At 48.6% G+C, this 24171-nt stretch overlaps 4 protein-coding genes across 4 annotated transcripts; 2 read left to right on the plus strand and 2 right to left on the minus strand.

Annotated features, from left to right (window-relative positions):
• Nucleotides 1-5435: 5435 nt before the first annotated feature.
• Nucleotides 5436-7170, minus strand: DL89DRAFT_251933 (general substrate transporter). Its single transcript, XM_040885180.1, has one exon. The coding sequence runs from the start codon at nucleotides 7046-7048 to the stop codon at nucleotides 5513-5515; it is 1536 nt and encodes a 511-aa protein (XP_040739262.1). The 5' UTR covers nucleotides 7049-7170; the 3' UTR covers nucleotides 5436-5512.
• A 4385-nt stretch (nucleotides 7171-11555) lies between these two features.
• DL89DRAFT_185650 (uncharacterized protein) lies at nucleotides 11556-13018 on the minus strand (the record flags this gene model as incomplete). Its single annotated transcript, XM_040883956.1, has 1 exon — nucleotides 11556-13018. Exon 1 carries the CDS (start codon nucleotides 12996-12998, stop codon nucleotides 11559-11561), a length of 1440 nt encoding a protein of 479 aa, XP_040739263.1. The 5' UTR covers nucleotides 12999-13018.
• A 3092-nt stretch (nucleotides 13019-16110) lies between these two features.
• Nucleotides 16111-16644, plus strand: DL89DRAFT_185660 (uncharacterized protein). The gene has a single exon (XM_040883957.1). The coding sequence runs from the start codon at nucleotides 16199-16201 to the stop codon at nucleotides 16514-16516; it is 318 nt and encodes a 105-aa protein (XP_040739264.1). The 5' UTR covers nucleotides 16111-16198; the 3' UTR covers nucleotides 16517-16644.
• A 463-nt stretch (nucleotides 16645-17107) lies between these two features.
• DL89DRAFT_272323 (P-loop containing nucleoside triphosphate hydrolase protein) lies at nucleotides 17108-19337 on the plus strand (the record flags this gene model as incomplete). The annotated part of the gene is made up of 1 exon (XM_040888983.1): nucleotides 17108-19337. A coding segment is annotated over one exon (2187 nt), but the record flags the coding sequence as incomplete, so codon positions are not given.
• Nucleotides 19338-24171: the final 4834 nt, after the last annotated feature.

Raw genomic sequence — 24171 nt, forward strand, 5'->3', positions numbered from 1 at the left:
CCACACACGCCCATGGTGCGGTGTCCGCTGGATTATCATGCCCATCTGCGTCGCAAGGTTTACCGAAATCAGCGACGCCTGCAGTGATGACGATACCGCGGCATCAATCTTCCTGCCCGCCAGCTTCAGCGTCACCGCATATTCGATGCCGGATTTAGGCGCTGCGTGCCCCTGCTGCCTTGTCTCCACCGAACCAAGGCCGCCGGTCGCCGTTCTCACGACATTGAGCGAGGACTTTGCCGCCAATGCCGGGCTGCCATTGTCGGCCACCGACACCGACAATGGCCGGAACAGATCAGCCGACGAGGTCCTGGATCTAGGACGCTGCGGGGGCTCGGCCAGCGGGTTCATAGCGCTGTTGCGCACCGATTTTGTGTTACTGCCAGCGCCGTTCAGCCTGCTACTGTTGGGCTTTACGCTGCCGCCATCAATGCCTGCCGAGGACTATAAACCAGAAAAAAACAACGGAGCACACAATCAGTCAGTGCGTGAACACGCGGGATTCAAGTTTTGGCTGACACCATCTCAGCCGCATGCGAACACGCCCAGCGAGCCTCTTGTCGGTGGAAGCTGCTCGCACACTCCCCCAAAAAACGCAAAACAAAAGGCAAGGCAGATCACGTTCCGAAAGGGAGGGCGATAGTGGTTATATACTGTGTGTGCGGGCATGTGCGAATCCGAATAGGAGGCAAAAACAGGAGCAAAGGGAGGGGAGGCCAAGATGCATGGCGGTTGTTGTCCGCAAGAAAAAACATTCACAAAAGAGACATCAGGTATTGCTTACCGTCTTGGAGACAAACATCGACATGGTCGTGGCCTGGCGGCGGCTCTCGGCCACCCTGGAATCGCGCTTGGCCGGCTTGCCCTCGCCGGCATGCTTGTTGTGGCCATGCCGCGAGAAAAAACTGCTCTGGGCTCCTCTGCCGCTGCCATCGCTGCTACCGCCAGCACTGTCGCCGCGGCTCCGATGGCTGTTGGTCGATGTTACTGTGCTCGACGACGCCGGCGACATCTCGACCCCTGGCGCACTGATAGCCCCGCGGCCGCGCACAGACCCGCCACTCCCCGGCTGCAGCCGCCCCGCGGCCATATTGGGCGTAGACATGGCGCCTGCACCTTGTGCCAAAACGGTCGACGACGACGACGACGAGCGCTGGTGCGACATCCACGCCGGCGGAGCCGACACGCGGCTGATGTATTCGACCCGGCGCTGGCACTCGTCCTGCAGGTCGGTCAGGATTTGGTCCAGGGCCACGTTCTCGGGGAACAGTCGCCGCGCCTCGCCCTGGAAGTCGGCAATCTTGCCCAGGAACTCCTCCATCTCTGCCAGCTGCGCAACGATCGACCCGCTGCTGTTGCTGGTTGCGTTGTTGGGCGCTGTGCTGGTGAACCGCGGCAAGGCCGGCATGCTCATGTTTGCCGACGATGACGGCGCTGTCGAGTATGGCGACGACTCCTCGGATCCGCTGGCGATGTTGTCGAGCGCCGAGCCGCGCCGGCTGCTGGAGCGTGTGTTCTTGGAGCGGAAAAATGGTACCTTCATCAGCTATTAACAGGTGTGTATGACGTTAGAGATACGGGGAAAGAGAGAGAGAAAAAGAGAGAGAGGTGCGTTCTTGAAAAATAGAGTGAGCGTGCAAAAAGGTGTCAGCGAAGCAGGAAAGAAGGGAATAAAAATGCTAGTCTGGTGGAAAAAGAGAGTAGAGCTTGCTCTGCTGGTGCTGCTGCTGACCCTCCCCCATTCATGCGAGGGGCAAGGCAGGCTGATAGAACCGGCGGCCCCCCAATTTTAGCTGTCTATTTTTACCTGCACTGGGCCGGCTCCGTAAATTGGCACCCTAAAAAAAGCAGATTTGCTGAAAGCGATGTTGGAGCCGACCACTAACCGCTGCGTGGCGTGGTCAATCTTCACCGCCCACTGTCAAACATGCGGGCCAGCTCCAGGACCGACGCCTTGCCCCTTCCAGAGGGCGACGCCTGGGTGGTCGGTTTGTTCTGCTCAGGGACGGCTGCTGCATGGCTGCTCGGAATATGGTGGTGCTGCTTGCACGAGCACGCACAGGCTGGGCATACTGGTGGCGTAGCGGGTGCCCTGGGAGTAGTAGTTGGCTGGGCTAGGACTGCTGGGGCTGTCGGGACCGCTGAAGGCGGAGGAGGGGGAGGAGGGGGCGGCGGCGGCGGCGGTGGTGGTGGTGGTGGTGGTGGTGGTGGCGGCGGGGGAGGGGCGGGAGCAGGGGCAGGGGCAGGCAGAGACGCAGTTACATTTGAAGGCGATGTCGTCACTGGGGGTGGTGGAGGGGCTGCTGGTGGTTGTGCAGCCAGTGGTGGTGCTGGTGCCGCAATCGCCGATGAGCACGGCATGGGAGGTGGTGGAGGCGGTGGAGGCGGCGGTGCTGGGGGTGGTGGTGCTACTGCTTGCTGGACCGGGCCATGTATACCGGGGCTTACTGTATGCCGGGCCAGACCACTCCGAGCATCCCCGACTGGAGCCTCGAGAATGGAGTCAATATCCTTGAGCATCTCGTTGGCCATCTCTCCGGTCTTCCTGGACCGCTCCATTTCCTCAGTCAGCGAATCTCGTGTCCTCAAACACTGGCTCCACATATCCATCAATGGCGACGACTGGCTGGCGACAGACAGCGTCTCGGTCGACGCAGGGCTCTGGGCAGCAGATTTAGCCTGAATAAGTAGGCCCTTGATTTTCAATGGCTGCCGCTTCTTTGCAGCTGCACCCGGTGACTGGGTGCTTGCCTGCGCTGTCTCCACCGCAGCTGCCTCTGCTTGCCTGCGGGTCATGCGCAAAGCAATTGTGCTGTCTGAACTGTGCTGGTGGGGCCGGTGCTCCTTTGGAGGCTCTACACGCGGGTTGAATCGCAGCGGCACGTTGACAGGCGCTGCTTCGCGCTGCAGCTGACCCATGTCTTGGACCATCTGCATCAGCTGCCGCAGCATCATCCATTGCTCGTCGAGTCGTCGGCATACGTGGTCGCGAAACGCTGTGACCTCGGCACCGTCGATTTCGCTGCTCGACTCGGTCCAGCAGGGCGATGGCCCAAACCACGCACCGCCTCCCTGCTGCGTCTCTTCGCTCGGCAGCCGCCTTTTGCTCACGGATTTTCTTCGGTACATTATTCAACGACAGGCGAAATATTGGGACTGCTAATATACGGATATGCTGGACGAAAGGAATGAGAAACAAGCGCAGGCCTGCAGACCACCAGTCCCCTGCAATTCCTCCATGCGTTTATTAACAGCGCCACCCACGGGCCTGGACCAGGCCCGTTTTATCACGATACGTTGGCGACGCCCAAACAAACAACTACCTCGCTTGTCTCCAGCCCAGCTCCTTGTAGTGCTGCCAGAGTCGTTGGAGCGAACTGCGACAGATGCGCCACGGCCCGATCTCCCGAAATGAGCTTGGTTGTCACCAGCTTGAATTCCGATGCGACCTTGGCGCCTTGAAACCGCATATCGACCGACAGGGCTGCTGTAGCAGGCGGATCAAGCTCCAATGCCAGCGCGTCCCCCGCACCGCCGTTGCGCTCAACATTATACGCACAGTACCTTACTTTTACACAATCTGGTGCGTACTGCGAGACGTAAACGTCGTAGTAGGCTGGCGTTGTCGTGCCAGAGACCATGCAGCTGTGGATATGTGGGGGCCGGTGGGCTGGCACTGCCAATATCGAGTAGTGCTCCGTCTCGCTGCCCGCAGGGACAAACATGTGTCCCTGCATCCACTCCCTCGGCTGCAGCTCCTTGTCGTTCCCTCCTGTTTGCTGCGGCAAATCAACCCCCGCTACTTCTTTTGGCGGCGAGATTGCGTCGATTGGACACAGCCATATCTGCGTGATTCCAGAGACCATCGTATGCGAAACATAGAGCCAAGAACACAAGCTGCGCGCCACCACCAACTTTGCAAACCTGTATATCAAAATTAAAATGCGCTATTAGAATGGGCCTGAAACTATCTAAACCGCTTCAGCTCGTCGCACGCCGGCAGCCTCATTGCCTCTGCCTCACGCAGCTTGTCCTTGTCACCGCCAACACCAAACCACCCTTGCGCCATGTGGATCTTGTTTCGCTTGGCCTCCATCTGCTGCCGGCACTTGCGCTGCAGACGCGAAATGTACTGTGACTCGACATCCAGCTCGAACTGCCACAGCTTTGACGACTTCTTTGCCACAATCGACTGCGAGAACTCGGAGCTATCAACCCAGTACTGGACATTCCGGTGCTGTGTGACGCGCACCTGCGAGTACTGGCTGGTTGGCTGGAACGCGTATGTCGGCGGTGCCTCCTCGCCAAAAAGCATCGAGATGATGGTCGACGCAAAGTACGTGAAGACTAGCAGCAGCAATGGTAGGAACTGAAGCCATGTCGCTCTTGCACCATCATCCTCGTTGGCGCGCTGTTGCCTGAACCGCTGCTGGTTCATGTTGATCGGGAACCCACGCCGCTGCTGGAACCGCACGCCGGGTCCAAACTGCACTCCATATTGGCCAAAGTCGCCACCAAAGAACATGTTGAATAGATCCTCTGGAGAGATCTCCTGCTCGAACCCACCAGCCATTGGCCGTCCGCCCGCACGGTGGAACATGTTGCTGCCACCAGCCGACGCCGAGGGTGTGCCGCGCGACTCGACGCCATAGCGGTCATAGTACGCCCTCTTGTCTGCATCGCTCAGCACTGTAAACGCTTGCGCAACCAGCTTGAATGCCTCGTCAGCTCCGGGTGCTGTGTTCTTGTCTGGATGAAACACGAGCGCTGATTTCCGGTACGCCTTTTTGATTTCGACCTCTGTCGCTGTCTTTTGCACTCCCAGAACGGCATAGTAGTCGCTCTTTGCCGCCATTACACGCCGCACTGCCGACAGCTGCTCTGGGGTGTGTCTGGGCTTTTCGCTCTCGGCTGGTGCTGCCTGCCTTGGCGCGCGCCGTTGTCTGAGCTCGGGACCAGCCTCCTTCTTTTCGCCACCTGCAGCTTTTGTCTCTTCAGCTGCAGATGCTGTCTCCTGGTCTTGACTCGGCGCTGACGAGCGCTCGAACTCTGCAATTTTTGCCTCCGCCGATGGAGTCGGGTACAGTGAATTGGACTTGCGCGCAAGCCTCAGCGCCCCTTCCTTGTCGCCGCTCTCCCATTTCCGCTGAGCAATTGCCAGCGCCCGCGCAGCCTCATCTACGTTTGCCTCCATTATCGAATAAAATGATGAATAGACTAAATGTTTGTTACAGATGCTGGGAAGGCAGGAAAAATCGAGGCTTCAAGAGAGCAGCACTGAACATCCAAAAGCATGAGGATATGTGGCCAATCGCAGCAGCCAAGCACATTGCTTAATTATCGCTAATAATGATCAAGACAGTAGCCCATTTTGAAACCACAGCAACATCAACTGCAAAATGAACCAAACCATGCACCGTCGCACATTGATCCTTCTCGTATATAGTCCATTCTATTAACTGTATTTTGAGTGAGGGCTAATGGCGCCGAAATGATTATTGAGTGGGCCTAATCAGGCCTCAACACCAGCAGCGACATGAGATTCCCCTGTGTCGGCAGCCTCGGCACGAACCATCTCATCTTTCTCACTCGCAGCGCTAACCTGCCACTTTTTGCCAACGACAATGTGGATACCAACCGAGTGAACACGGACCGTGTCCTCAATACGGCGATCCTTGGTCTCCGGGACGAACAGGAAAACAAAGCAGACAGCAGCAATGTTCCACGCCATGAAGAAGAAGAAGGTCCAGTTGTCCCAAGCAGCCTGCATGGGCGGGAAAATGACGCCAATGACAAAGGTGAACAGGTAGCCGATACCAGTACCAATGGCAGACATGGCGGTCATCGCATATCCAGGAGTCATTTCTGAGGCTGCAGCCCACGGGATGGTTCCGACGCCGAGGTTGAAGAAGGCGTTGAACAGGAACACCATGGTCACCACCAGTCCGGTAATGTCCCTGACTGAGCCGGCGACCATGATAGCGGAGAAGATGCCCATTGTGCCATGGGAAAACATGAGCAGGGTGCGGCGGCCAAAGTAGGCACCAAGGATCATTCCGAAGAAAGTGAAAATTAGAGCGCACACCGAGATAATGAACGACAGGATCTGGGCCAGAGTGGGGATGTTGGCGGGGTTATCATGCGTCGACTTGTTGATGATCTGCGACGAGTAGAAAATGACAGCATTGATACCGCACAGCTGTTGGAAGAACATGAGTGCCGATACACAGAGCAGCTGGTGGCGGAGGTTGTCGGGGGTCTGGCCGCGCAGGACCTGCATGACATTGACATCGGCGGTGCGCTCACGGTTCTCCCTGTCAGTCTGGATAATGTCGCTCATCTCTTCTTCGATGTCAGCACCAGCACGGAACTTTTGCAGTGCCTCGCGCGCCTCGTCAATGCGGCCATTCTTGACCAGCCATTTGGGCGACTCGGGAGCGAACGGGAACAGCGCAAAGTTGATCAGGCCAAAGACGCCGGTGATGGCGAACAAGATGCGCCAGCGAGGGGGAGGAGCGAGGCCCAGGGCACATGCGTTGTCAATCATGATACCAAAGTTACAAGCAAATTGCAGGGCACCGCTCAGGATGTTACGGCTACGCGGTGTAGCCATATCTGAGACGTAGGTCGCCATGGCGTTGTTGGCGGCACCAGCGGCAACACCGACAACAAGACGGCCGATGATGAACTGCGGGATCTTGGTGGTCAGCAACAGCAACAGGGCACCAACAACGTTGAGCAGAGCGAACCAGCACAGGACAAACTTGTATCCCTTGCGGTTAATAATAGGGTTGGAGACGACAGCACCGATGATGGCACCAATGGCAAAGCAACCAACAACTAGACCCCAAACAGTTCCGGACTTGACATAGATGCAAGACGGGAAGCGGCCGTAGTACTTGCGGCCAGTAACACAGTTTTGCAAGACATCGCCGGGGATATTCACGGAACCGATGTTCCAACCAAAGTTGAAACTACCGATGGCGGCCAGGATGGTACAGAAGACCTGGTACCTTGTAACTCCAAGCGTGCGTGAGTCAACTGGCATGTCCAATAGAAAGGGATAGTAATAAAGTGGCAGCTGTAGGTGTATGGTGTGTCTGAAATACAAATATAGGTACTGCTAGATAGCGAAGGCGTGTCAATACTATGAAGATGGATTAAAAGATAATGCCCGTTTGGTTAGGTGTTGAGATTCCTGGCCATAGCGGTTACCGTCAAACTGCCATTTATACAATCTCAGCCGGACAGGCCAATACCGACAGCACAAATAGGGGCGTGCACTTAGCCGGATTAGTATCTCAGCACAGATCTCACGAGCAACCCAGAATGGGCAGGTTAGCCAGAATTAATGACCCCTGCCAACACCGCACTTTGTGGGGTGTACTACGAGGTATACCGCTGGCCTTTGAAACACACGCGGAGTATATGTACACCAGTAGCGCAAATATAGGAAAAGGAGCCGAATATTCACCTTGTCCGCCCATGCATACTTTTCTCTGCGCCGACTACCTGCTGAGTAATGCCTCCAGCGGACAGGTGCAGTGGCTACGTACCTTTGCGGCTGCCGCTTAGTGCACGCTCTAGCCAGCTGTTCCTGGTGGCATGATTGCCTTTACAGGTGTTTCTGTCTGCAATACCTGTCTAACAAGAGGCTCCGCCTGCTCATTTCCGCCTGCTCATTTCCGCAAGGCCCATGCTTAGGAGAACAAGTGGCCGCAGTGCCCACATGACACGAATATATGCAGTTGGCGTTTCCAGCTATTGTGCTACAGCCTGCAGTACAGCCCTCGTCAAGTCATCAGTTATTGGTGTTATATAATGGCTAGGCATCTTCCGTCCCCCTAGGATGCCAGCTAATAGCCTTCAGAAATATCCAGGCGGTTGCCTTTTAGTTGGAGGTAGCAGTCTTATCTGTGCACATCGCCTGTGTTGTGCTATGGCGAATGAGCTGGAATATCAGGTCTGCGGAGCTTCTTTCTCTCTTCAGACTGGTAGCTACTCACTACACTATCTAAAACTAGACCACAAACAGCAGCCCCTGCGATCAGAAGACTGGCAGGCGGAAAACATCGGTACAGGTGTCAATGGATCCAATGCGGAAAATGGCTAATTTCTCCTAATGGACCGCATGGATGTCCGGTCGCAGCCTAGTTTAGTACGGGGCATGTCCGCCATCATCGCACATCGTACTACCCGATCAATTGCCCGTGTTCAGTATAGCCAATAGCTGTCACGCCTGGATTTCAGGAACTAGAAAAACTGCCGCATGGTATTTGCGTTTACCCGGGTTAAACGTTAGATCTATTCCCCTAGTGGCAACACAAGTATTGAAATAGAGCATAGAGCAAGAGCTGTGCTTTTCAAAATAGAAGCTGGCTTTTGTATGTGTTGGACACTAGTCGATGGACTACACAGTTAGTCTCAAATCGGCAAGTCACTGTGAGGAAAATCCTGACTAGACAGACCACCAACTATGTGACGTTGAGTTTCTCTCTGAAAGAACTTTTCTTTTCCTTCTTCTTTATCGGTTTAGCCGCTTAGTATTTTCTCATTTCTTATTTATAAAACTTTGCGTATAACGCCTCAGTTAACTTTAGTATGTTCACATTGTGTAGCTCGTATAGGAAAATGGTAGCCACAACTGTAGGAGGATGTTGTTGCACGACAAAACATGGTGCACGCTTACATGACTAGCACGATGAGTACTTGAGGTGGGGATATCCTCTTCAATAGATAAATTCAACTCTGGCAGAACGACTGGAGTATGCGGAGTGAATGCGCTGTTCTTGTCTATCCATATTTTTGGCCAAGGTGTTCAGTGCTCCGTTACTTTTATTCCGATTGGGCATTCCAAAAATACCACACCTCCCAGTTCGTGGTATAATTACGCGAGTTCCAGCGAAGCTACTATAGTTGCACACCATTCCTAGCTATCGCGCTTTCAAGCGGATAGATATTTTCGCATATATCAATGAATTCTTACCAGCGCTCTTAGCTTGCGGGCATCACTTTCTAGGTATATAGAAACTATGTCAGTGTGGCTATATCCGCTGCACTCACGATAGCCTCACGTCTGGCGTGGTGCATTTTTATCGGTCGCATAATCAGGAGCTTTTCGGCATGAGATTAACCTGGCTAATAATCCGCCTTGTTTCACTTGTGATGCAACAGCCACAGAACCAGGCTGCTCCAGCGCAGTTCTGATCAGGAATCATTATATATAGATTTCTTCTGCCACACAGTCAGGAGTACTTTTAATTCTATGAAAACACCTGCAATATCTATCATGTCCCTGCGAAGTACATGAACAAATTGCTGTCTTGTAAGGTAGAATTCAAAAAAATAGTCATAGAGTGGAGCCAACATATCCGACACGGTTCCCTACGGAGGTAGTTCAAGAGCATTTTCCATCAGCCACTAATACACTATACAAGGAAGTACTATATGTAGCTGCTGATTCGCACTACACCATACGCCACGCTACACACATAATTGATTTTGCAGTACCTCGTGTGCGATATACTCTGAGAACAACCCTCTGCAGCTGTCCAAATATGTCTACCTTCCAGAGTATCTTTTCACAACTCATTGTGGAACGAATAAAAATGCGCAGTATGAACAAAAGGAAGGAAGAGTCTTGGGCTGGAAGGGCCATTATCGCCCTACAGGTTTTGGACATGGGTTGCGTTGATATCTCGGTTTGAGAACTGTAATGTGAGGTGTAGTGCATGTTTAGAATCTCGGTTGCCTACCGCAGCAAGAGGTTAACATATTGGCAGAATTTATTGCAAACACATTCTATGATGAGAAGAAAGGATGTAAGATGAAGATTTCTATGACACTGGTGTAAATAGGCAGTCAGCGCCGATTAACAAGGGTTGCCACTATGAAGTCAAACAATGCAAGGGCATATATGGGCAGCCCTCTATCCTACAGCATCTACCAATTTCCATACTCTGTACCTAGAGTGGGAAATAGAGACCGTAGTTTCTAGGAAAGGAGAGAGCAAGTGTCTCGCCGTCCCAACCGAACGCTTCAGGGTCTACCTGTACTAGGTTCATAAAAACGCATTTGGAATCGACACCCAGCTCACTGCATATGAACTTGGTGAACTTTCCGATAATCGTGCTCTGTTCGGGAGATTTACTTGTACGACAGTAGACGAAATTGACAAAGGCTGTAGGCTCATGAGTTCCACCAAAGCACATGCTAGGATTTCTGCTGATAGTGGTGAGCCCCATGTCGATAGGAATATCTAGCAGTTGCGCGATGTAGGTCGATGCCTTGACCGAGAGTGACTTGGCATAAACTTTGTGGGAATTGGTAATGATATCAACAACTGGCATGGTAAATGGGTATAAAATAGGAAAGCGGTAAACGAAGCTGGCTTGGCGACGGGAGTTGCCGTGGAGTTTATATCCAGAAAGCGTGCTGTCTGTACAGCATTAACTATGCATTGCGTTGATGCCAACAATATATGGTGGTGGGAATGGCCCATGGCAGTGGGAACTGTGAAACTCGCATTGCTGCTTGAGGTTGTGTACAAGTATCCTGTATATTATTTGCAATTGTTTAAGTGCAGAGTATTTCCTTTTAATGATATAGTACGTTGTGGCGCATCCTGCTGGAAGCAGGTAAAAAAAACTAAATCACTGGAATGGTCTGAAAATCAAGATTGGGATTCTGGTAGCACGGCTCAGTGGCTAGTTAGCGCTCTGCCAGGGGACCAGCCATGGAGCGGGGATCACTCGGCTCAAGCCAACTGATTCAGCTTGTGGTATTTGCGAAGACAAAAGGAGAGAGAAAAGATGTGGGTCAAATGGTAAATGCGAAAGCAGCGTACAGTGGAAGAAATGCCAAAAAAAAAAAATTGGATAGTTAATGTACCCGCTATTAAATTGAGTCGGAAACTCCAAAAGCTCAGTAGTTGTCAATCCTTAAAGGGAACGGATGATGATGATGCTGGCACTTAAATTCTACCTCTTCCTACTCTTGAGTGCTACAGCATCTACTCTATTGTGATTTTCATTTTACCAGTGTCTAAGTTCAGTTACCACTTTCTTTACCCTGGACTGCAAGTAATATCGTAGAGCATATACTGGTATGAATTAGGCCATTATCAATGGGATCTGGATAGGACCCAATTAACATCTTGATTACTAATATTAAGTGGACCACTACAATAATATCGCGTTTTTGATGTCAAGGTGCCAGTCATGATCGCCTTATAAGAGCCACAGCACCTGCTACTCAGAACGTATCCTCATCCAAAGTATGCTGTATTTTGTGAGCTCATTCTTACTGATTTAAAATTCACCAGTACAATCAGAGCCTGTCGGGATACTTGTACACGTAGCATGAATTAGAATTAGTGACTGTCAACAAATTACCAGGACTTGCAGTCACACTGGCGTGTGCTGGAATATATAGTGTAGCCACTATACCTTTATCTATGCATTGTGTCATGGATCTAGGAATCAGAATCAACTGTACAATAGGGCCGCTCTCTTCATGCTACTAACCGTTTGAAATCTGTGAATGTACGTGCATATATATTAGTAAACCAACTCTGAGAAGTCACTCCAAAACTCGTTTTTTAAGAAACCGTCCATTACCAAAGCCGCATCACAGAAATTGACAAGAATGTCCTTGCTTGGGGGTGGCGACTGAAGGATCGAAAATAACCCCATACTAAACTCAGGATGGACTGTTGAAAATGCTTGAACGCCATGGCCAAAGTCTGCAGCATACATCTTAGTAGATGCTATATTAGAAGTTGCTGTCACGAGCTTGTGATTCATGGCAACGGCAAAGAAATCAGCAGCATATTTCTCACCAGAATCAAAAACATCAATATTTTGTCCGATGCGCGGGAGAGTAATCGCCGATACCAACGACCTAATCTGTGCAGCAACTACAGAAATAGTCTTGGGAGTAATCGGCAAGTGTGCCTGGTGCATCGGGGTGAGAACAAATTCGCCGAATACCGGGTTGCCCATGTAATTCAACTCTGTCATTCCAAGATGGCCGCGAAAATTAGCGACAACCAAAGTACAATGTTCGCCTGCAAGTCGATTCTTCCGATCAGTTAGTTTTGCAAGCCATCCCTGTTGCTTCCTTGCCACAGCCTGTTCGTGGACTCTGTGTGCAACTGCTGATATGATGTCGTTAGTAGACAGACGTGTGCCATGTGGCAGGTGTTCAAGCACTTGGTCGCGAAGCCCATCAATCTTGGCACGCGAAATTCGGAATAGATGCCCACGCGGAGATGCAGAGTTGATCAAATAGTTCATCAACAAGCCGCGTCTGTTAGGCGAGAGCCACATGATGAAGTCCGCCACACGGGATTTTGCTGAAAGCACTTTGCAGGACACTTCACTGAGAGGTGCACGCTCGCTCGGCAGGTGCCTCTTGATGATGTCGGCACCAAAGCAGAAGGTTGCTTCCGCCACAGGTACGCCAGTTACTAGTGCACGCGTCTCATCCGCCCAGCGATTAAGGAATGTAATAGCGGTGGTTGCATCTGCGACTCCATGGTTGAAATTGACAGAAATAGCCACACCGCTGTTGTCCTTCAGTCGCACAACGTGAATATGCAACAGTTTGATCATCCTGGTAGTCTCATCAGGATATGCAGCCAGCCCAACAGGAACCAAATCATCAGGCCAGGTTGCACGGTTGAATCCAGAAGACTGGATCTTGCTGAAAGGAACCAATGACTGGGATTCACGATAGTCAGGCATGTTCAGATTGCCCTTGTCGACGATAACCTCCATTCCGCCGCCACGTGTCTGTTTAATAACACCAGCGAACCAGGGGCAGAGAGCAAGGATCCGATAAAACCCTTCCTCAAGCTGGCGACCTGGCATGAAATCCTCAGCACCGCCAGAATTGGCATAAAAGAAAAGAAATCGTATGGTTATATGCGAGGTTAGCATATCAAATCGTCTGCAGATATACTTTTGCGATTCGATGCTGTCTACGAAATGGTCCATAGTAAAATGAGTAGGTAAAGTATGTTGTTATGAAGGTGAAAAGACTCTTACTGAAGTCGTACTTCCAGCGCTTATAGAGGAAACAGAAAAGTGTGTGAACAAGTGTACTGGCGATAATCAACCATGCGGTATTGTCATATTCAAAACAAGTGGCCAATATATTAACTGAAATAGTATACTGTTTACCTTGGTCACTATGCCTTCAGCAATCCGTTTGCGTTGGGTTTTTTTTACAAGCCGAAGCATATACAGACGTTCCATTTGTCATGGCTCCATTCGACCTTTCGTCGAAGCTACATGCCTATTTTATTCACCAATAGGCAACCAGTACCCACAGTAGGAATTGGCAATAGCTCGCTGCATCTGCCTTTGGTGTTTATAATTCATAGTTGTCTGTGTTCTATGGCCGGGTGTGATCTGGTTCCAAATGGCCCCCTATCCTAAGCCTGTCGCAGCCTGAGCACTATAGAAGGCACACGAACACGCCACTCCCTTTGACAACACACTCCCACTTTTAAACACAATTCTTGTTCCTGGGAAACAGACTTCCTGATCCACGGTCAACAATGACCCTGTGCTGCGCCCATGGCCAGTTGAGCACCAACAGCCATATAAATGTCGACTCTTGTCTGCTTGAAGGGCCGAGAACGAAATATGAGGTGGTTCTTATCAGAAAATTAGATCACATCTCCTCATCCTTATTCTCTATTCTTTCTTTTATTCTTGAATCGGTCCTGTCATCGATCTGGTCTCCTTCATACTATTATTTCCTTAAGACTGATTTGGTCTGTCCTTTCCCAATATATTCTCTTGTGTATTACTGCCTAACCCAACTCAATAGCTCGTAACCTCAAATAGTTCATAGTATTCGGATCTTGAGATTCTAACAATGTAAAGTAAACTGAGCCGTTTTACGCGAAGTTTTAGAAATAAGAAATGGGAACATATGAAGCGGCAAAACAAATAAAGATCAAAAGAAAAGATAAGAAATGCAAAAAAGAACAGTTCTTTCCGGGAAGAGCTCAGCGTCGCATAGTTGGCGAGTTGGCGAGTCAGAATTTTCCTAACACAGTGTCTTGCCGATTTAGGTCCAACTGTTTAGTCCATCGACTAGTGTCCAACACAATGTCATCCCGAACGAACGTCTTGTGATGCTCTAGAAACATTTGTTGAGCAGCAGTGACTGCTGTTCTCCCTCCTCTCTCAGTCTTCCGAAAAGTTTTCAGATGAGGAGCCCATCCATATGGGCATCAGCTCCTTTTTTATGTGCCGAACGATACCCAGAAGCTCACCCTCCACGTTTCATTTATAATTATAAATAAAATTTCATTAAAATACCTTCATTAATTCAGTCTATAATACAGAACGGTTCCCAACCAGCAGCCACTGCTGTTTGATTATTGTTTCTAGGACGTCACAAGAGGTTCGTCCAGGATGACACAGCATAATAAAGTTAACTGAGGCGTTATACGCAAAGTTTTATAAATATGAAATGAGAAAATACTAAGCGGCTAAACCGATAAAGAAGAAAGAAAAAGAAAAGTTCTTTCAGAGAGAAACTCAACGTCACATAGTTGGTGGTCTGCAGTCAGGATTTTCCTCACAGCGACTTGCCGATTTGGGACTAACTGTGTAGTCCATCGACTAGTGTCCAACACGATCATATCTCATACAGAGGGCTGTTTCCGCTGTTTTTGACCGGGGCTATTGGTATTCTACTTGCCCTGGACTTGCTTGAGGTCTACTTCTCGTTCTTCACGCCCGAGAACAGTGACACTCCGTTCTGGTTTGGTGCCTCGCAGCGCTCGCGATACTTGCTTTTGATTACAGTCACCAATGCTGTCTTGTTTTTCCTCCATGGAGCCGCGCAGCACCATGCAATTTTCCTCTGCCCACACTAACCCTGCACCGATGTGACCGAAGAATATGTGGATACTGAGTCGGACAGAGACTTTGTTGAAATGCCGTTAGCACAAGCACGCGGAAAGAACGGCACTCCTTCCCTGGTCGATACACCCGAGTACAGTGGTTCGTTGTTCGATACATTCACATTCTCGTGGGTCAGCGACATATTCTACAAAGGCTCTCATCGTCAGCTCGACTGTGCGGATCTTTACAAACTGGATACGAGCGACACGGCGATTCCAAACTGGAGCCGCTATGCGAAGCACCGCAAACCAAGTCGGTCTCTGCTATTGTCGCTAATCCTGACGTTTGCCCCTCAGCTCCTCGCTCAGCTGCTGCTTTCTGTGGCTGTCGCAGTATTAAACTACTCTGGTCCGTTCTTCTTGCAGCGCATTCTGCAGTCGATCGAGGTTATTGGCAATACTGCCGTGGGTGGTACTCTAGCAAAATCGATCCGTAGTGCATATCTAGATGCATTCGGGCTGTTCGTCTTCACATTCCTAAATATGCAGCTTATTGACCAACTGGTGTGGATTAGCCGTCATATGGATTTCCGCATGAAGGGTCTCTTGGTTGGCGAGCTGTCTACCAAGATCTTGAACCGTTGCGCAAAGGGATCACTTGAAGGTGTCACAGGTGATGACGCCGAGGATAGCAGCGACGATAGGTTAGAGTCGGCGCAGGAATCAACTAATGGCAAAATGATGAATCTGCTCACCACAGATCTCAACTGTGTCGCCAAGGTCATCGCCTACCTGGATGACCTATACACGCTGCCCCTATCAGCAGTCATTGTCGTCATTTACATGTTCAAGCTGCTGGGATGGTCATCGCTCATCGGATTCTCGATCGTGATTCAGTACTACCCACTGACAAGGAAACTATTCAGCTATTTGTCGGATCTTGAGGAGAAAACCGCAGAGCTGAGTGACGAGCATGTGGAAGCGATTACAGAGCTTCTGCAAGGAATCAAGGCTGTCAAACTCTATGGCTGGGAGTCCCAGTTCCTCAAAAAGATCGACGCGCACCACGAAAAGCAGCTGGGTTCGATGTGGAGATGGCTACTCGGCTGGGCCTATGCATCCATCGTCACGTCTCTGTCACTGATGATCATCATGGTACTGACACTTGCATCATATACCAGCATATTCGGACATCAAATCAAAGCTGAGATTGTATTCACAATGATCTCGGTGTTCCAGCTTCTGCGAATTTCACTGGAGCATTTCCCTAACTTTTTGAGCTGGGTCATTTCGGGCTATGTGTCGCTGAAACGTATCGATTCGTACCTTGCGATGCCTCAGGCCCATGACCTTGAAGAGCGGATCTGTCGAGTAGATGGCAGTAGTGATATGCTAGGATTTGTCAAGGCTAGTCTAGTCTGGGACACACATGGGAAAGACAGCTCAACTAATTCGGACGATGATACTGGGTATATGACGAAGGTCGACAAGAACACACCACTGATATCAGACGCTTCGACCCGTTCAGATGCTTCATTGGACAGCCAGCAGGAGCAGCCAGATAAGGTTGCATTCAGGTTCAAGGACATCGATATTCGCTTCCCTGCCGACGGGCTATCGGTCATTGCTGGTCCGACGGGCAGTGGCTAGTCATCGCTACTGTCAGCACTCATTGGCGAGATGACATTGATCAGCGGGTCTATTCAGCTGCCAACTGTCAATGCCGATCAGAGCATCGCTTCGAACTAGGACTACCAAGACGTTATCAAGCTGTCACACGAACAGACGGCAATTTGCAATATTAGCTATGTTGCGCAGGAGGCATGGCTGCGCAATGCCACCATCCACGAGAACATCTTGTTTGGTGAGCCGTATGATCAGCAGCGCTATGAGGAGGTGCTGCGTGTCTGTGCGCTGAAGCCCGATCTGCGGATCCTGACTGCTGGTGACCAGACCGAGATTGGCGAGCGCGGTGTGACGCTGTCGGGTGGCCAGAAGCAGCGTGTTGCACTGGCCCGTGCGGTGTACTCGGACCGCAAGATCCTGCTTATTGACGATTGTCTGTCAGCTGTCGATGCGCACACTGCTAAGCACATCCTGCTGGAATGCCTGCTGAACAAGACATCGCTGATGCAGGGCCGCACTCGTGTCCTCGTCACCCACCACGTGTCGATGTGCCTTCCGTATGCGCAGTACATTGTGGTGATGCGTGAGGGCGAGATTGCGCTCAAGGGCAATCCACAGGAACTGCAACCCCTGGGCAGGTTCTCTGCCACACTTGCTGAGCTCGACACCAAGGAAGACACCAATTCTGATGACGAATCAAAGGGCAAGGAAGTTGATGACATCGAAGATGATGGCAATGCCGAGCGGGCCAAGGCTGTCAATGATCCGACATCAGAAGATGAGTACAACAGCAAGAGACTGGACAAACTGGTCGTTGACGGGGGCTTGGGTACAGTTATCAACCCGGCAAACCTTGAAGGAACTTTGGTTGAGGACGAGGAGCGTGAGACTGGGCGGGTCAAAATGGAGGTTTGGGGCATATTCTTCTCGGCATGTGGAAGCCACTGGTATTGGATTGCTGTGCTTCTGCTAAACGTCCTGACAAATGTGCTTATGATTGTTCAAGACTACTGGATCCGCATCTGGGTAGAAGCAAACAACGCAGCATCTCCACCCGTGGTTCTACGCAATTCTACCGACACAGTATCACCAACAGCAAACACCAACATAGTCGGCCAGCATACAGTATCGTTTTGGATCAGTATTTACCTGGCAATCGGTGTCATCGAAGTTTTTGCACTGTTTATCAAGCTTGCCTATGCATATTCTGGACTGATCAAAGCCGCCAGAAATGTGCATGCAAAGCTGATCAGGTCAGTTGTCCATGCCACACCATGCTTCTTTGATTCGACACCATTCGGCCGGATTATTAACCGGTTCTCCTGTGACATGGAATCGATTGGCACGAATATGCTGGACCCACTCATTTGGATGTTTGCAGACTTCACCTCTGCATTAGGCGTTATCGTCATCATCACTGCAGTTACGCCGCCATTCATTTTTGTTGCTCTTATCATCACGATCGCACATGTGGTGATTGCCAAGCATTACTTGGATTCAACCCGCGAGCTGAAGCGACTCGAATCAAATGCCTCAGCGCCACTGCTGTCACTGTTTGGCGAGCTGATACAGGGGGTATCGTCGATCCGCGCGTTTGGTCTCAAAAAGTACTACATCATGGAAGCTATTAACAGATCCGATGAGCTGAATCGCCCGTTCTACCTAACAATGGTGTCGAGCCGCTGGATGTCTGTCCGACTTGATGCCGCAGGTGCAACAGTGTCATTCTTCTGCGCCTTCTTCATCTTGTGGAATGTCCACAGCTTCGACGCCGGTCTTGCTGGGTTTGCGTTGGTACATGCACTGCAGTTTAAAGACTATATGCTGTTTGCCATCCGGAACTATGGCGACAATGAACTGAACATGAACGGTGTTGAGCGGGTTAGCCAGTATTTAAAGCTTGACCAGGAGGCCAGCGCTCAGTCGACGCCCGAGAACAAACCCGTTAGCAACTGGCCCAGGACTGGTGACCTTGAGATTGAGGACCTGGTCGTCGAGTATGTGCCTAATATCCCAGTGTTGCATGGTCTGAGCATGTCGATCAAGCATGGCGAGAAGATTGGTGTGGTTGGTCGCACCGGTGCTGGCAAGTCGACGCTGTCGCTGGCGTTCCTGCGGTTCATCGAGGCAACCAAGGGCCGGATCGTGCTTGACGGGGTCGACATCTCGAAGATTGGCCTGGAGGATCTCCGTCGCAATGTCACTATCATCCCGCAGGACCCAGTGCTGTTCAACGGCACTATTCGCTTCAACCTTGACCCGTTCAGCGAGTACCCCGATGAGATTGTGTGGGATGCGCTGCACCGTGCGCATCTGGTGCGCGAGCGTGGCAGCCAGACCGCCAGCACCGCAATCAGCGTGTTTGAAGGCAATGCCATCGACAGCTCGCTGGAGCGCATGTCGGGCATATTCACTAGCCTGGAGGCCGAGATCAAGGAGAATAGCCAGAACCTGTCACTGGGTCAGCGTCAGCTGGTGGCGCTGGCTCGCGCTCTGGTCCGCCGGTCGCGACTGATCATCATGGACGAGGCAACAGCGTCGGTCGATTTCGATACCGATGACCGTATCCAGCGCACGATCCGTGGCTCCGAGTTTGCCGACTCGACCCTGTTCTGCATTGCTCACCGGCTGCGCACCATCATCGACTATGACCGCGTGCTGGTACTGGACAAGGGCAAGGTTGCCGAGTTTGACACTCCGGCCAACTTGCTCAACAGACAAGGCAGTATCTTCCGGAGCATGTGTGAAAAGTCCGGCGAGTTTGAATATCTTGCCGATGCTGCCAAGCGAGCCCAAGATGCCAAGCAGTTTTCTTAAAATTAGCACGATTCAATACAGAGCCACAATTGCAGCTAGGGCTGCTCTCAGCGCTATCCCTGTTTGTCGTCGGTTCTTCAAGGTTTACTTGTTCGCCGTCACGTTCGTACATCGCCGACAGTCTTGCATATCCTGGAACTTTGTTGATACCATACTCGTCCAGCGTACTAATACCCGGGGAGATGTTGGGATGACCCTCGAGTATTGAGTCAGGTTCAGCAATGGGATCAACTGTAAGTCCACGATCGGTGTGGTTCCAAATCCTTATGATCTTAGGAACCCATGGATCAAGACCTTTAGGCTACAATGGCCGGCCATACTATTCTGGGCGACCGGCGCCACTACTTAGATGGGCACCTGCCCTTTCACCTGGCGATTCCTCCTTCCTTCTTTCATACAGCATATTTCATACGTTCAATATACATCGTGGAAAGGTGCTTGGAGAGTAGACGTGTTCTAGACAGTTGCAGGAGGCTGTCTATCTAAGTGTATCATACCCGAGACACAACAATCGGTCTGGCCTTCATGAACCCATCTGTAAACATCCCGATACCGATCTGGGTTATAATCTAGGGGCATGATTGTTTCGTGAGACAATGACCATGTTACTGGTCTATGGTGCTCCGTTTTGGTCGATGCATTCGGTCTTGAGCATGCAGAATAATGTTCAGCCTCAATGTTAGGCACCTCTTGGCTATTCAGTGCGCTATCCATTGGTTCAGACATTTCAGCTGTTACTGGTACTATTGCTTCTGCCTGCATGTCATCCAAATTTATCGTCTCGTTTGCAGCTAGCACATGATGTGTTGGTGTCCAGTGAGTCAGGCCTTGACTGCTTGGTCTCAACCCTGATCCACTGTCTGCTAGTGAACTAGGTGGCCCTCTTCTTGATCTGGATGATCCAAAGGAGCTACCAGGTGCTCCTGGTACTCCTGGTGCTCCTGGTGCTCTGGGTCTGCTTGACATATTGGTCTGTCACTATTCACCATCATCATCTTCCTGGTATCACATCAAGTCAGCACTGGCAAAGTTCTTTGTAAGCATGTTTTCATGCCTGTCACAGAGCATATAGACTATGCCTATTCTCTGGACTACTTTGTATGGACAGTGTCAGTGTTCTGGTACTTGAGCAATGTTGTGTGTGATTAGGTGAGCATGGGTGGTCATCAGCTTACCAGATAAAAAGTAGTGCAGTGCTACAATGGCATTTGCATGCAGTCTTGCTTATTACTGTATATGCTGTTGCTGCTGACATGCTTGCTGGTAAAGGTTATCAGCCAGCTTGTTAATTATGTACTGATTTCATTCACCAAAGAACAGCTCAGCTGGAGTACATCCAATTGTACTGTTGGGGGTGATGGCATTTGAAGCTATGATTTAGGCTGCATGATGCATCCATAAATTCTTATGTGGATGCTGCAGCAAGAGCAGCCTCAGGGCATTTTTTGAAGCATTCTACTGTAGTTTTGGCAAGATTGGCTTGTAGATAGTATGTCAATGATGGGTTCCATATAATGTTGTTACTCTGCAAAAAGTTGCAGAATTCAATGCAGTCAAACTGGGGCCCATGATCTGAGGTCAAAATCCAGGGTTGGCCATATGCCTAGAACCAATTCATAGTAAGCACATCGATGACATTGCCTGCAGTAGTATTTGTCATTGGATAGACTTCAAAATACATACTTGCAGCATTGATAATAACTAATGCTTCACATTTAGGATCCTCAGTTGGACCAACTGTAAGCAGATCGATATAGACTTGTTCCTGTGGAGTTGGCATCTGTGAAGGCACCATTATGATACTAGGCTATTGCTGAATCACTGTTATCTGGCATTTGGTACAGCATTTGGTTACATCATCAACCAATTTGGATAACTGGTGGTACCATATCCATTGGCATACAAACCCATAGAACTGCTTATACCATGGATGTGCCAATGCCATATGTGCCATGGCTATGTACCTATGAGCTGCAGATTTTGTAAGTACTGGCGCCTATAGATCAGTACTATGTAGGCTTCCGAGCTCAACAAAATAGATAAGTACACCATTTTGGAGTTTGTAATCAGCTGCTTTGTCCAAATGTGGCTGGTCTGCATCTGTGCCTACTTGTGTTCGCTCTTCACACATATGCTAGATCATAAGGAGGAAATTGTCAGTGTGCTGGTACTTGAGATATTCTGATGGATGTGGCAAATCAGGAAGCACCATATATATATGCTCTATTCTGGTACCAAGCTCTGGAGGCCATTCACAAATAAGAAAGTTTAAAGAAACTTAATATCTTGTATCAGAATAACCAAGTATTAAATAACAAATCAATTACTAGCAGTTGAAAAATATTTTAAAAAATCAGAATGTTTAGTGATGGCCAAAAAGATTTTAGCAACTAGATTAACTAATAAATAAAAATATAAGAATAGACGCTTCTCCGAAACCCCCTTCGGCATCCTGAAAAATTTCAGTTGATTTCTCGGGACGCAGCCTCTATCTCAGTAGAAGCATATTAATTGTGTATCAACTGAAATTTTTCAGGATGCCGAAGGGGGTTTCGGAGAAGTTCAAAAAAAAACAAAAGAATAAAAAGTTTTACAACTTCTAATTATTTTTTACTTAGTTTAGTGATTATGAATGACCTCCTCTTCTTTGTCCAGCTGTGCACCTATAGCATATTGCATATCATCATCATCATCATTGTTATCATCATCATCCTGCTGTATGCTTTGTGTGTTGGCTTATGGCATATTCCTGCTGTTATTGTTAGGCATCTTGTTGTCATAGTCATCAACTGAGAATTTAATATCCTCAACCTCACCATCTAAAATTAACCCTTTGTCATTGGTATCTGTTCGAATGGTGCTAAAGACATAGTGAACTGGCTTGGTTATTTTCTGGTTATTTTTGCCAACCAAAGGTGCAATATTATGTGACAGCCAATCTGCTATTTGTTGCTTGATACCTAGCTGATGCTCCATCATTCAGTTTGTAATGCCCATGCTGGACAGCTACATCCTGAAGTTTGAGGAGATCAGTCAAATATTGTTTGCTATTTAATAATTATTAATATTTTTATTATTTTCTTATTCAGATGCTAAATATGGTGCTTCTATGAAACCCCTTTTGGTATCCTGAAAAATTTCAGTTGATATTCAATTAATATGCTTCTACTGAGATAGAGGCTGGGTCACAAGAAATCAACTGAAATTTTTCAGGATGCTTAAGGGGGTTTCATAGAAGCACCATATTTGGCATCTTTGTTTATTTGTTAATCTAGTTGCTAGAATCTTTTTGGCCACTGATAAACATTCTGTATTTTAAAATATTTATCTATTGCTAGTAATTGATTTTATATTTGTTAATTAGTTATTCTTATAATAGATATTTAGTTTCTTTAAACTTTTATATTTGTGAATGGCCTCTATTGGCATCCAGAAAAATTTCAGTTGACAGATAATTAATATGCTTCTACAGAGATAGAAGCTGGGTCATAAGAAATCAACTAAAATTTTTTAGGATTCTGATGGGGGTTTTGTAGAAGCTTAAAAAAGATAAAAGTATAAAATGTATTATAAGCTCCAAATATTTTTTACTTTAGTAAATGTGAATGACCTCCATAAGGAAATTATGGTTGCTTAGCTATATCTATTGAGATATTGAATTTTGTTGCCTAATGATAATTAACCCCAAATATAGAAAGTATTTTCTTTCTAGTTAAAATTATATTCACTGAAACATTTCCAAGATGCTGATAGCAGCTTAGCTAAAATGTAAAAAAAATTTGTATTTTTAAAATCAATTCTATACACAAAAACATAATAGAAAAAATAAATATAAATATCTATACCAAAAATATCTCACAGTAAAATATGGATTAGAAAATGATTATTCAAATATCTATTTAACTACATTGTAAATAACTAAAATATACAAGACTAGGAATGATGCCTATATATTTTTACATAAGATTATTTAGGGCTATATATTTATGTAGGATTATATGAAGTTGGTATATCTATTAAGCAGATTGTTAGTAGAGTTTTTGGTAGTAGTTTAGAAAAGAGGGGTTTAGAAAAGAGGGGTTTAGAAAGAGGGGTTTAGAAAGGGGTTTAGAAAGAGGGGTTTAGAAAGAGGGGTTTAGAAGGGGTTTAGAAAGAGGGGTTTAGAAAGAGAGAGGGGTTTAGAAAGAGGGGTTTAGAAAGAGGGGTTTAGAAAGAGAGAGAGAGAAAGAGAGGGGTTTAGAAAGAGGGGTTTAGAAAGAGGGGTTTAGAAAGAGGGGTTTAGAAAGAGGGGTTTAGAAAAGGGGTTTAGAAAGAGGGGTTTAGAAAGAGGGGGTTTAGAAAGAGGGGTTTAGAAAGAGGGGTTTAGAAAGAGGGGTTTAGAAAGAGGGGTTTAGAAAAGAGGGGTTTAGAAAGGGGTTTAGAAAGAGGGGTTTAGAAGGGGGTTTAGGAAAAGAGGGGTTTAGAAAGGAGGGGTTTAGAAAAGAGGGGTTTAGAAGGGGTTTTGGAGGGTTTAGAAGAGGGGTTTAGAAAGGGGTTTAGAAAAGAGAGGGTTTAGAAAGAGGGGTTTAGAAAGAGGGGTTTAGAAAAGAGGGGTTTAGAAAGGGGTTTAGAAAAGAGAGAGGGGTTTAGAAAGAGGGGTTTAGAAAGAGGGGTTTAGAAAGAGGGGTTTAGAAAGAGGGGTTTAGAAAGAGGGGTTTAGAAAGAGGGGTTTAGAAAGAGGGGTTTAGAAAGAGGGTTTAGAAAGAGGGGGTTTAGAAAGAGGGGTTTAGAAAGAGGGGTTTAGAAAGAGGGGTTTAGAAAGAGGGGGTTTAGAAAGAGGGGTTTAGAAAGAGGGGTTTAGAAAGAGGGGTTTAGAAAAGAAG

Source organism: Linderina pennispora, assembly GCF_002104995.1.
Source record: "Linderina pennispora strain ATCC 12442 chromosome Unknown DL89scaffold_91, whole genome shotgun sequence".
NCBI classification, from domain to species: Eukaryota; Fungi; Kickxellomycota; class Kickxellomycetes; order Kickxellales; family Kickxellaceae; genus Linderina; species Linderina pennispora.

What these genes read in the sequence shown, in the direction of transcription:
- DL89DRAFT_251933 (XM_040885180.1), bottom strand. Translation starts at nt 7,048, where the DNA reads ATGCCAGTTGACTCACGCACGCTTGGAGTTACAAGGTACCAGGTCTTC.
- DL89DRAFT_185660 (XM_040883957.1), top strand. Translation starts at nt 16,199, where the DNA reads ATGCCTCAGGCCCATGACCTTGAAGAGCGGATCTGTCGAGTAGATGGC.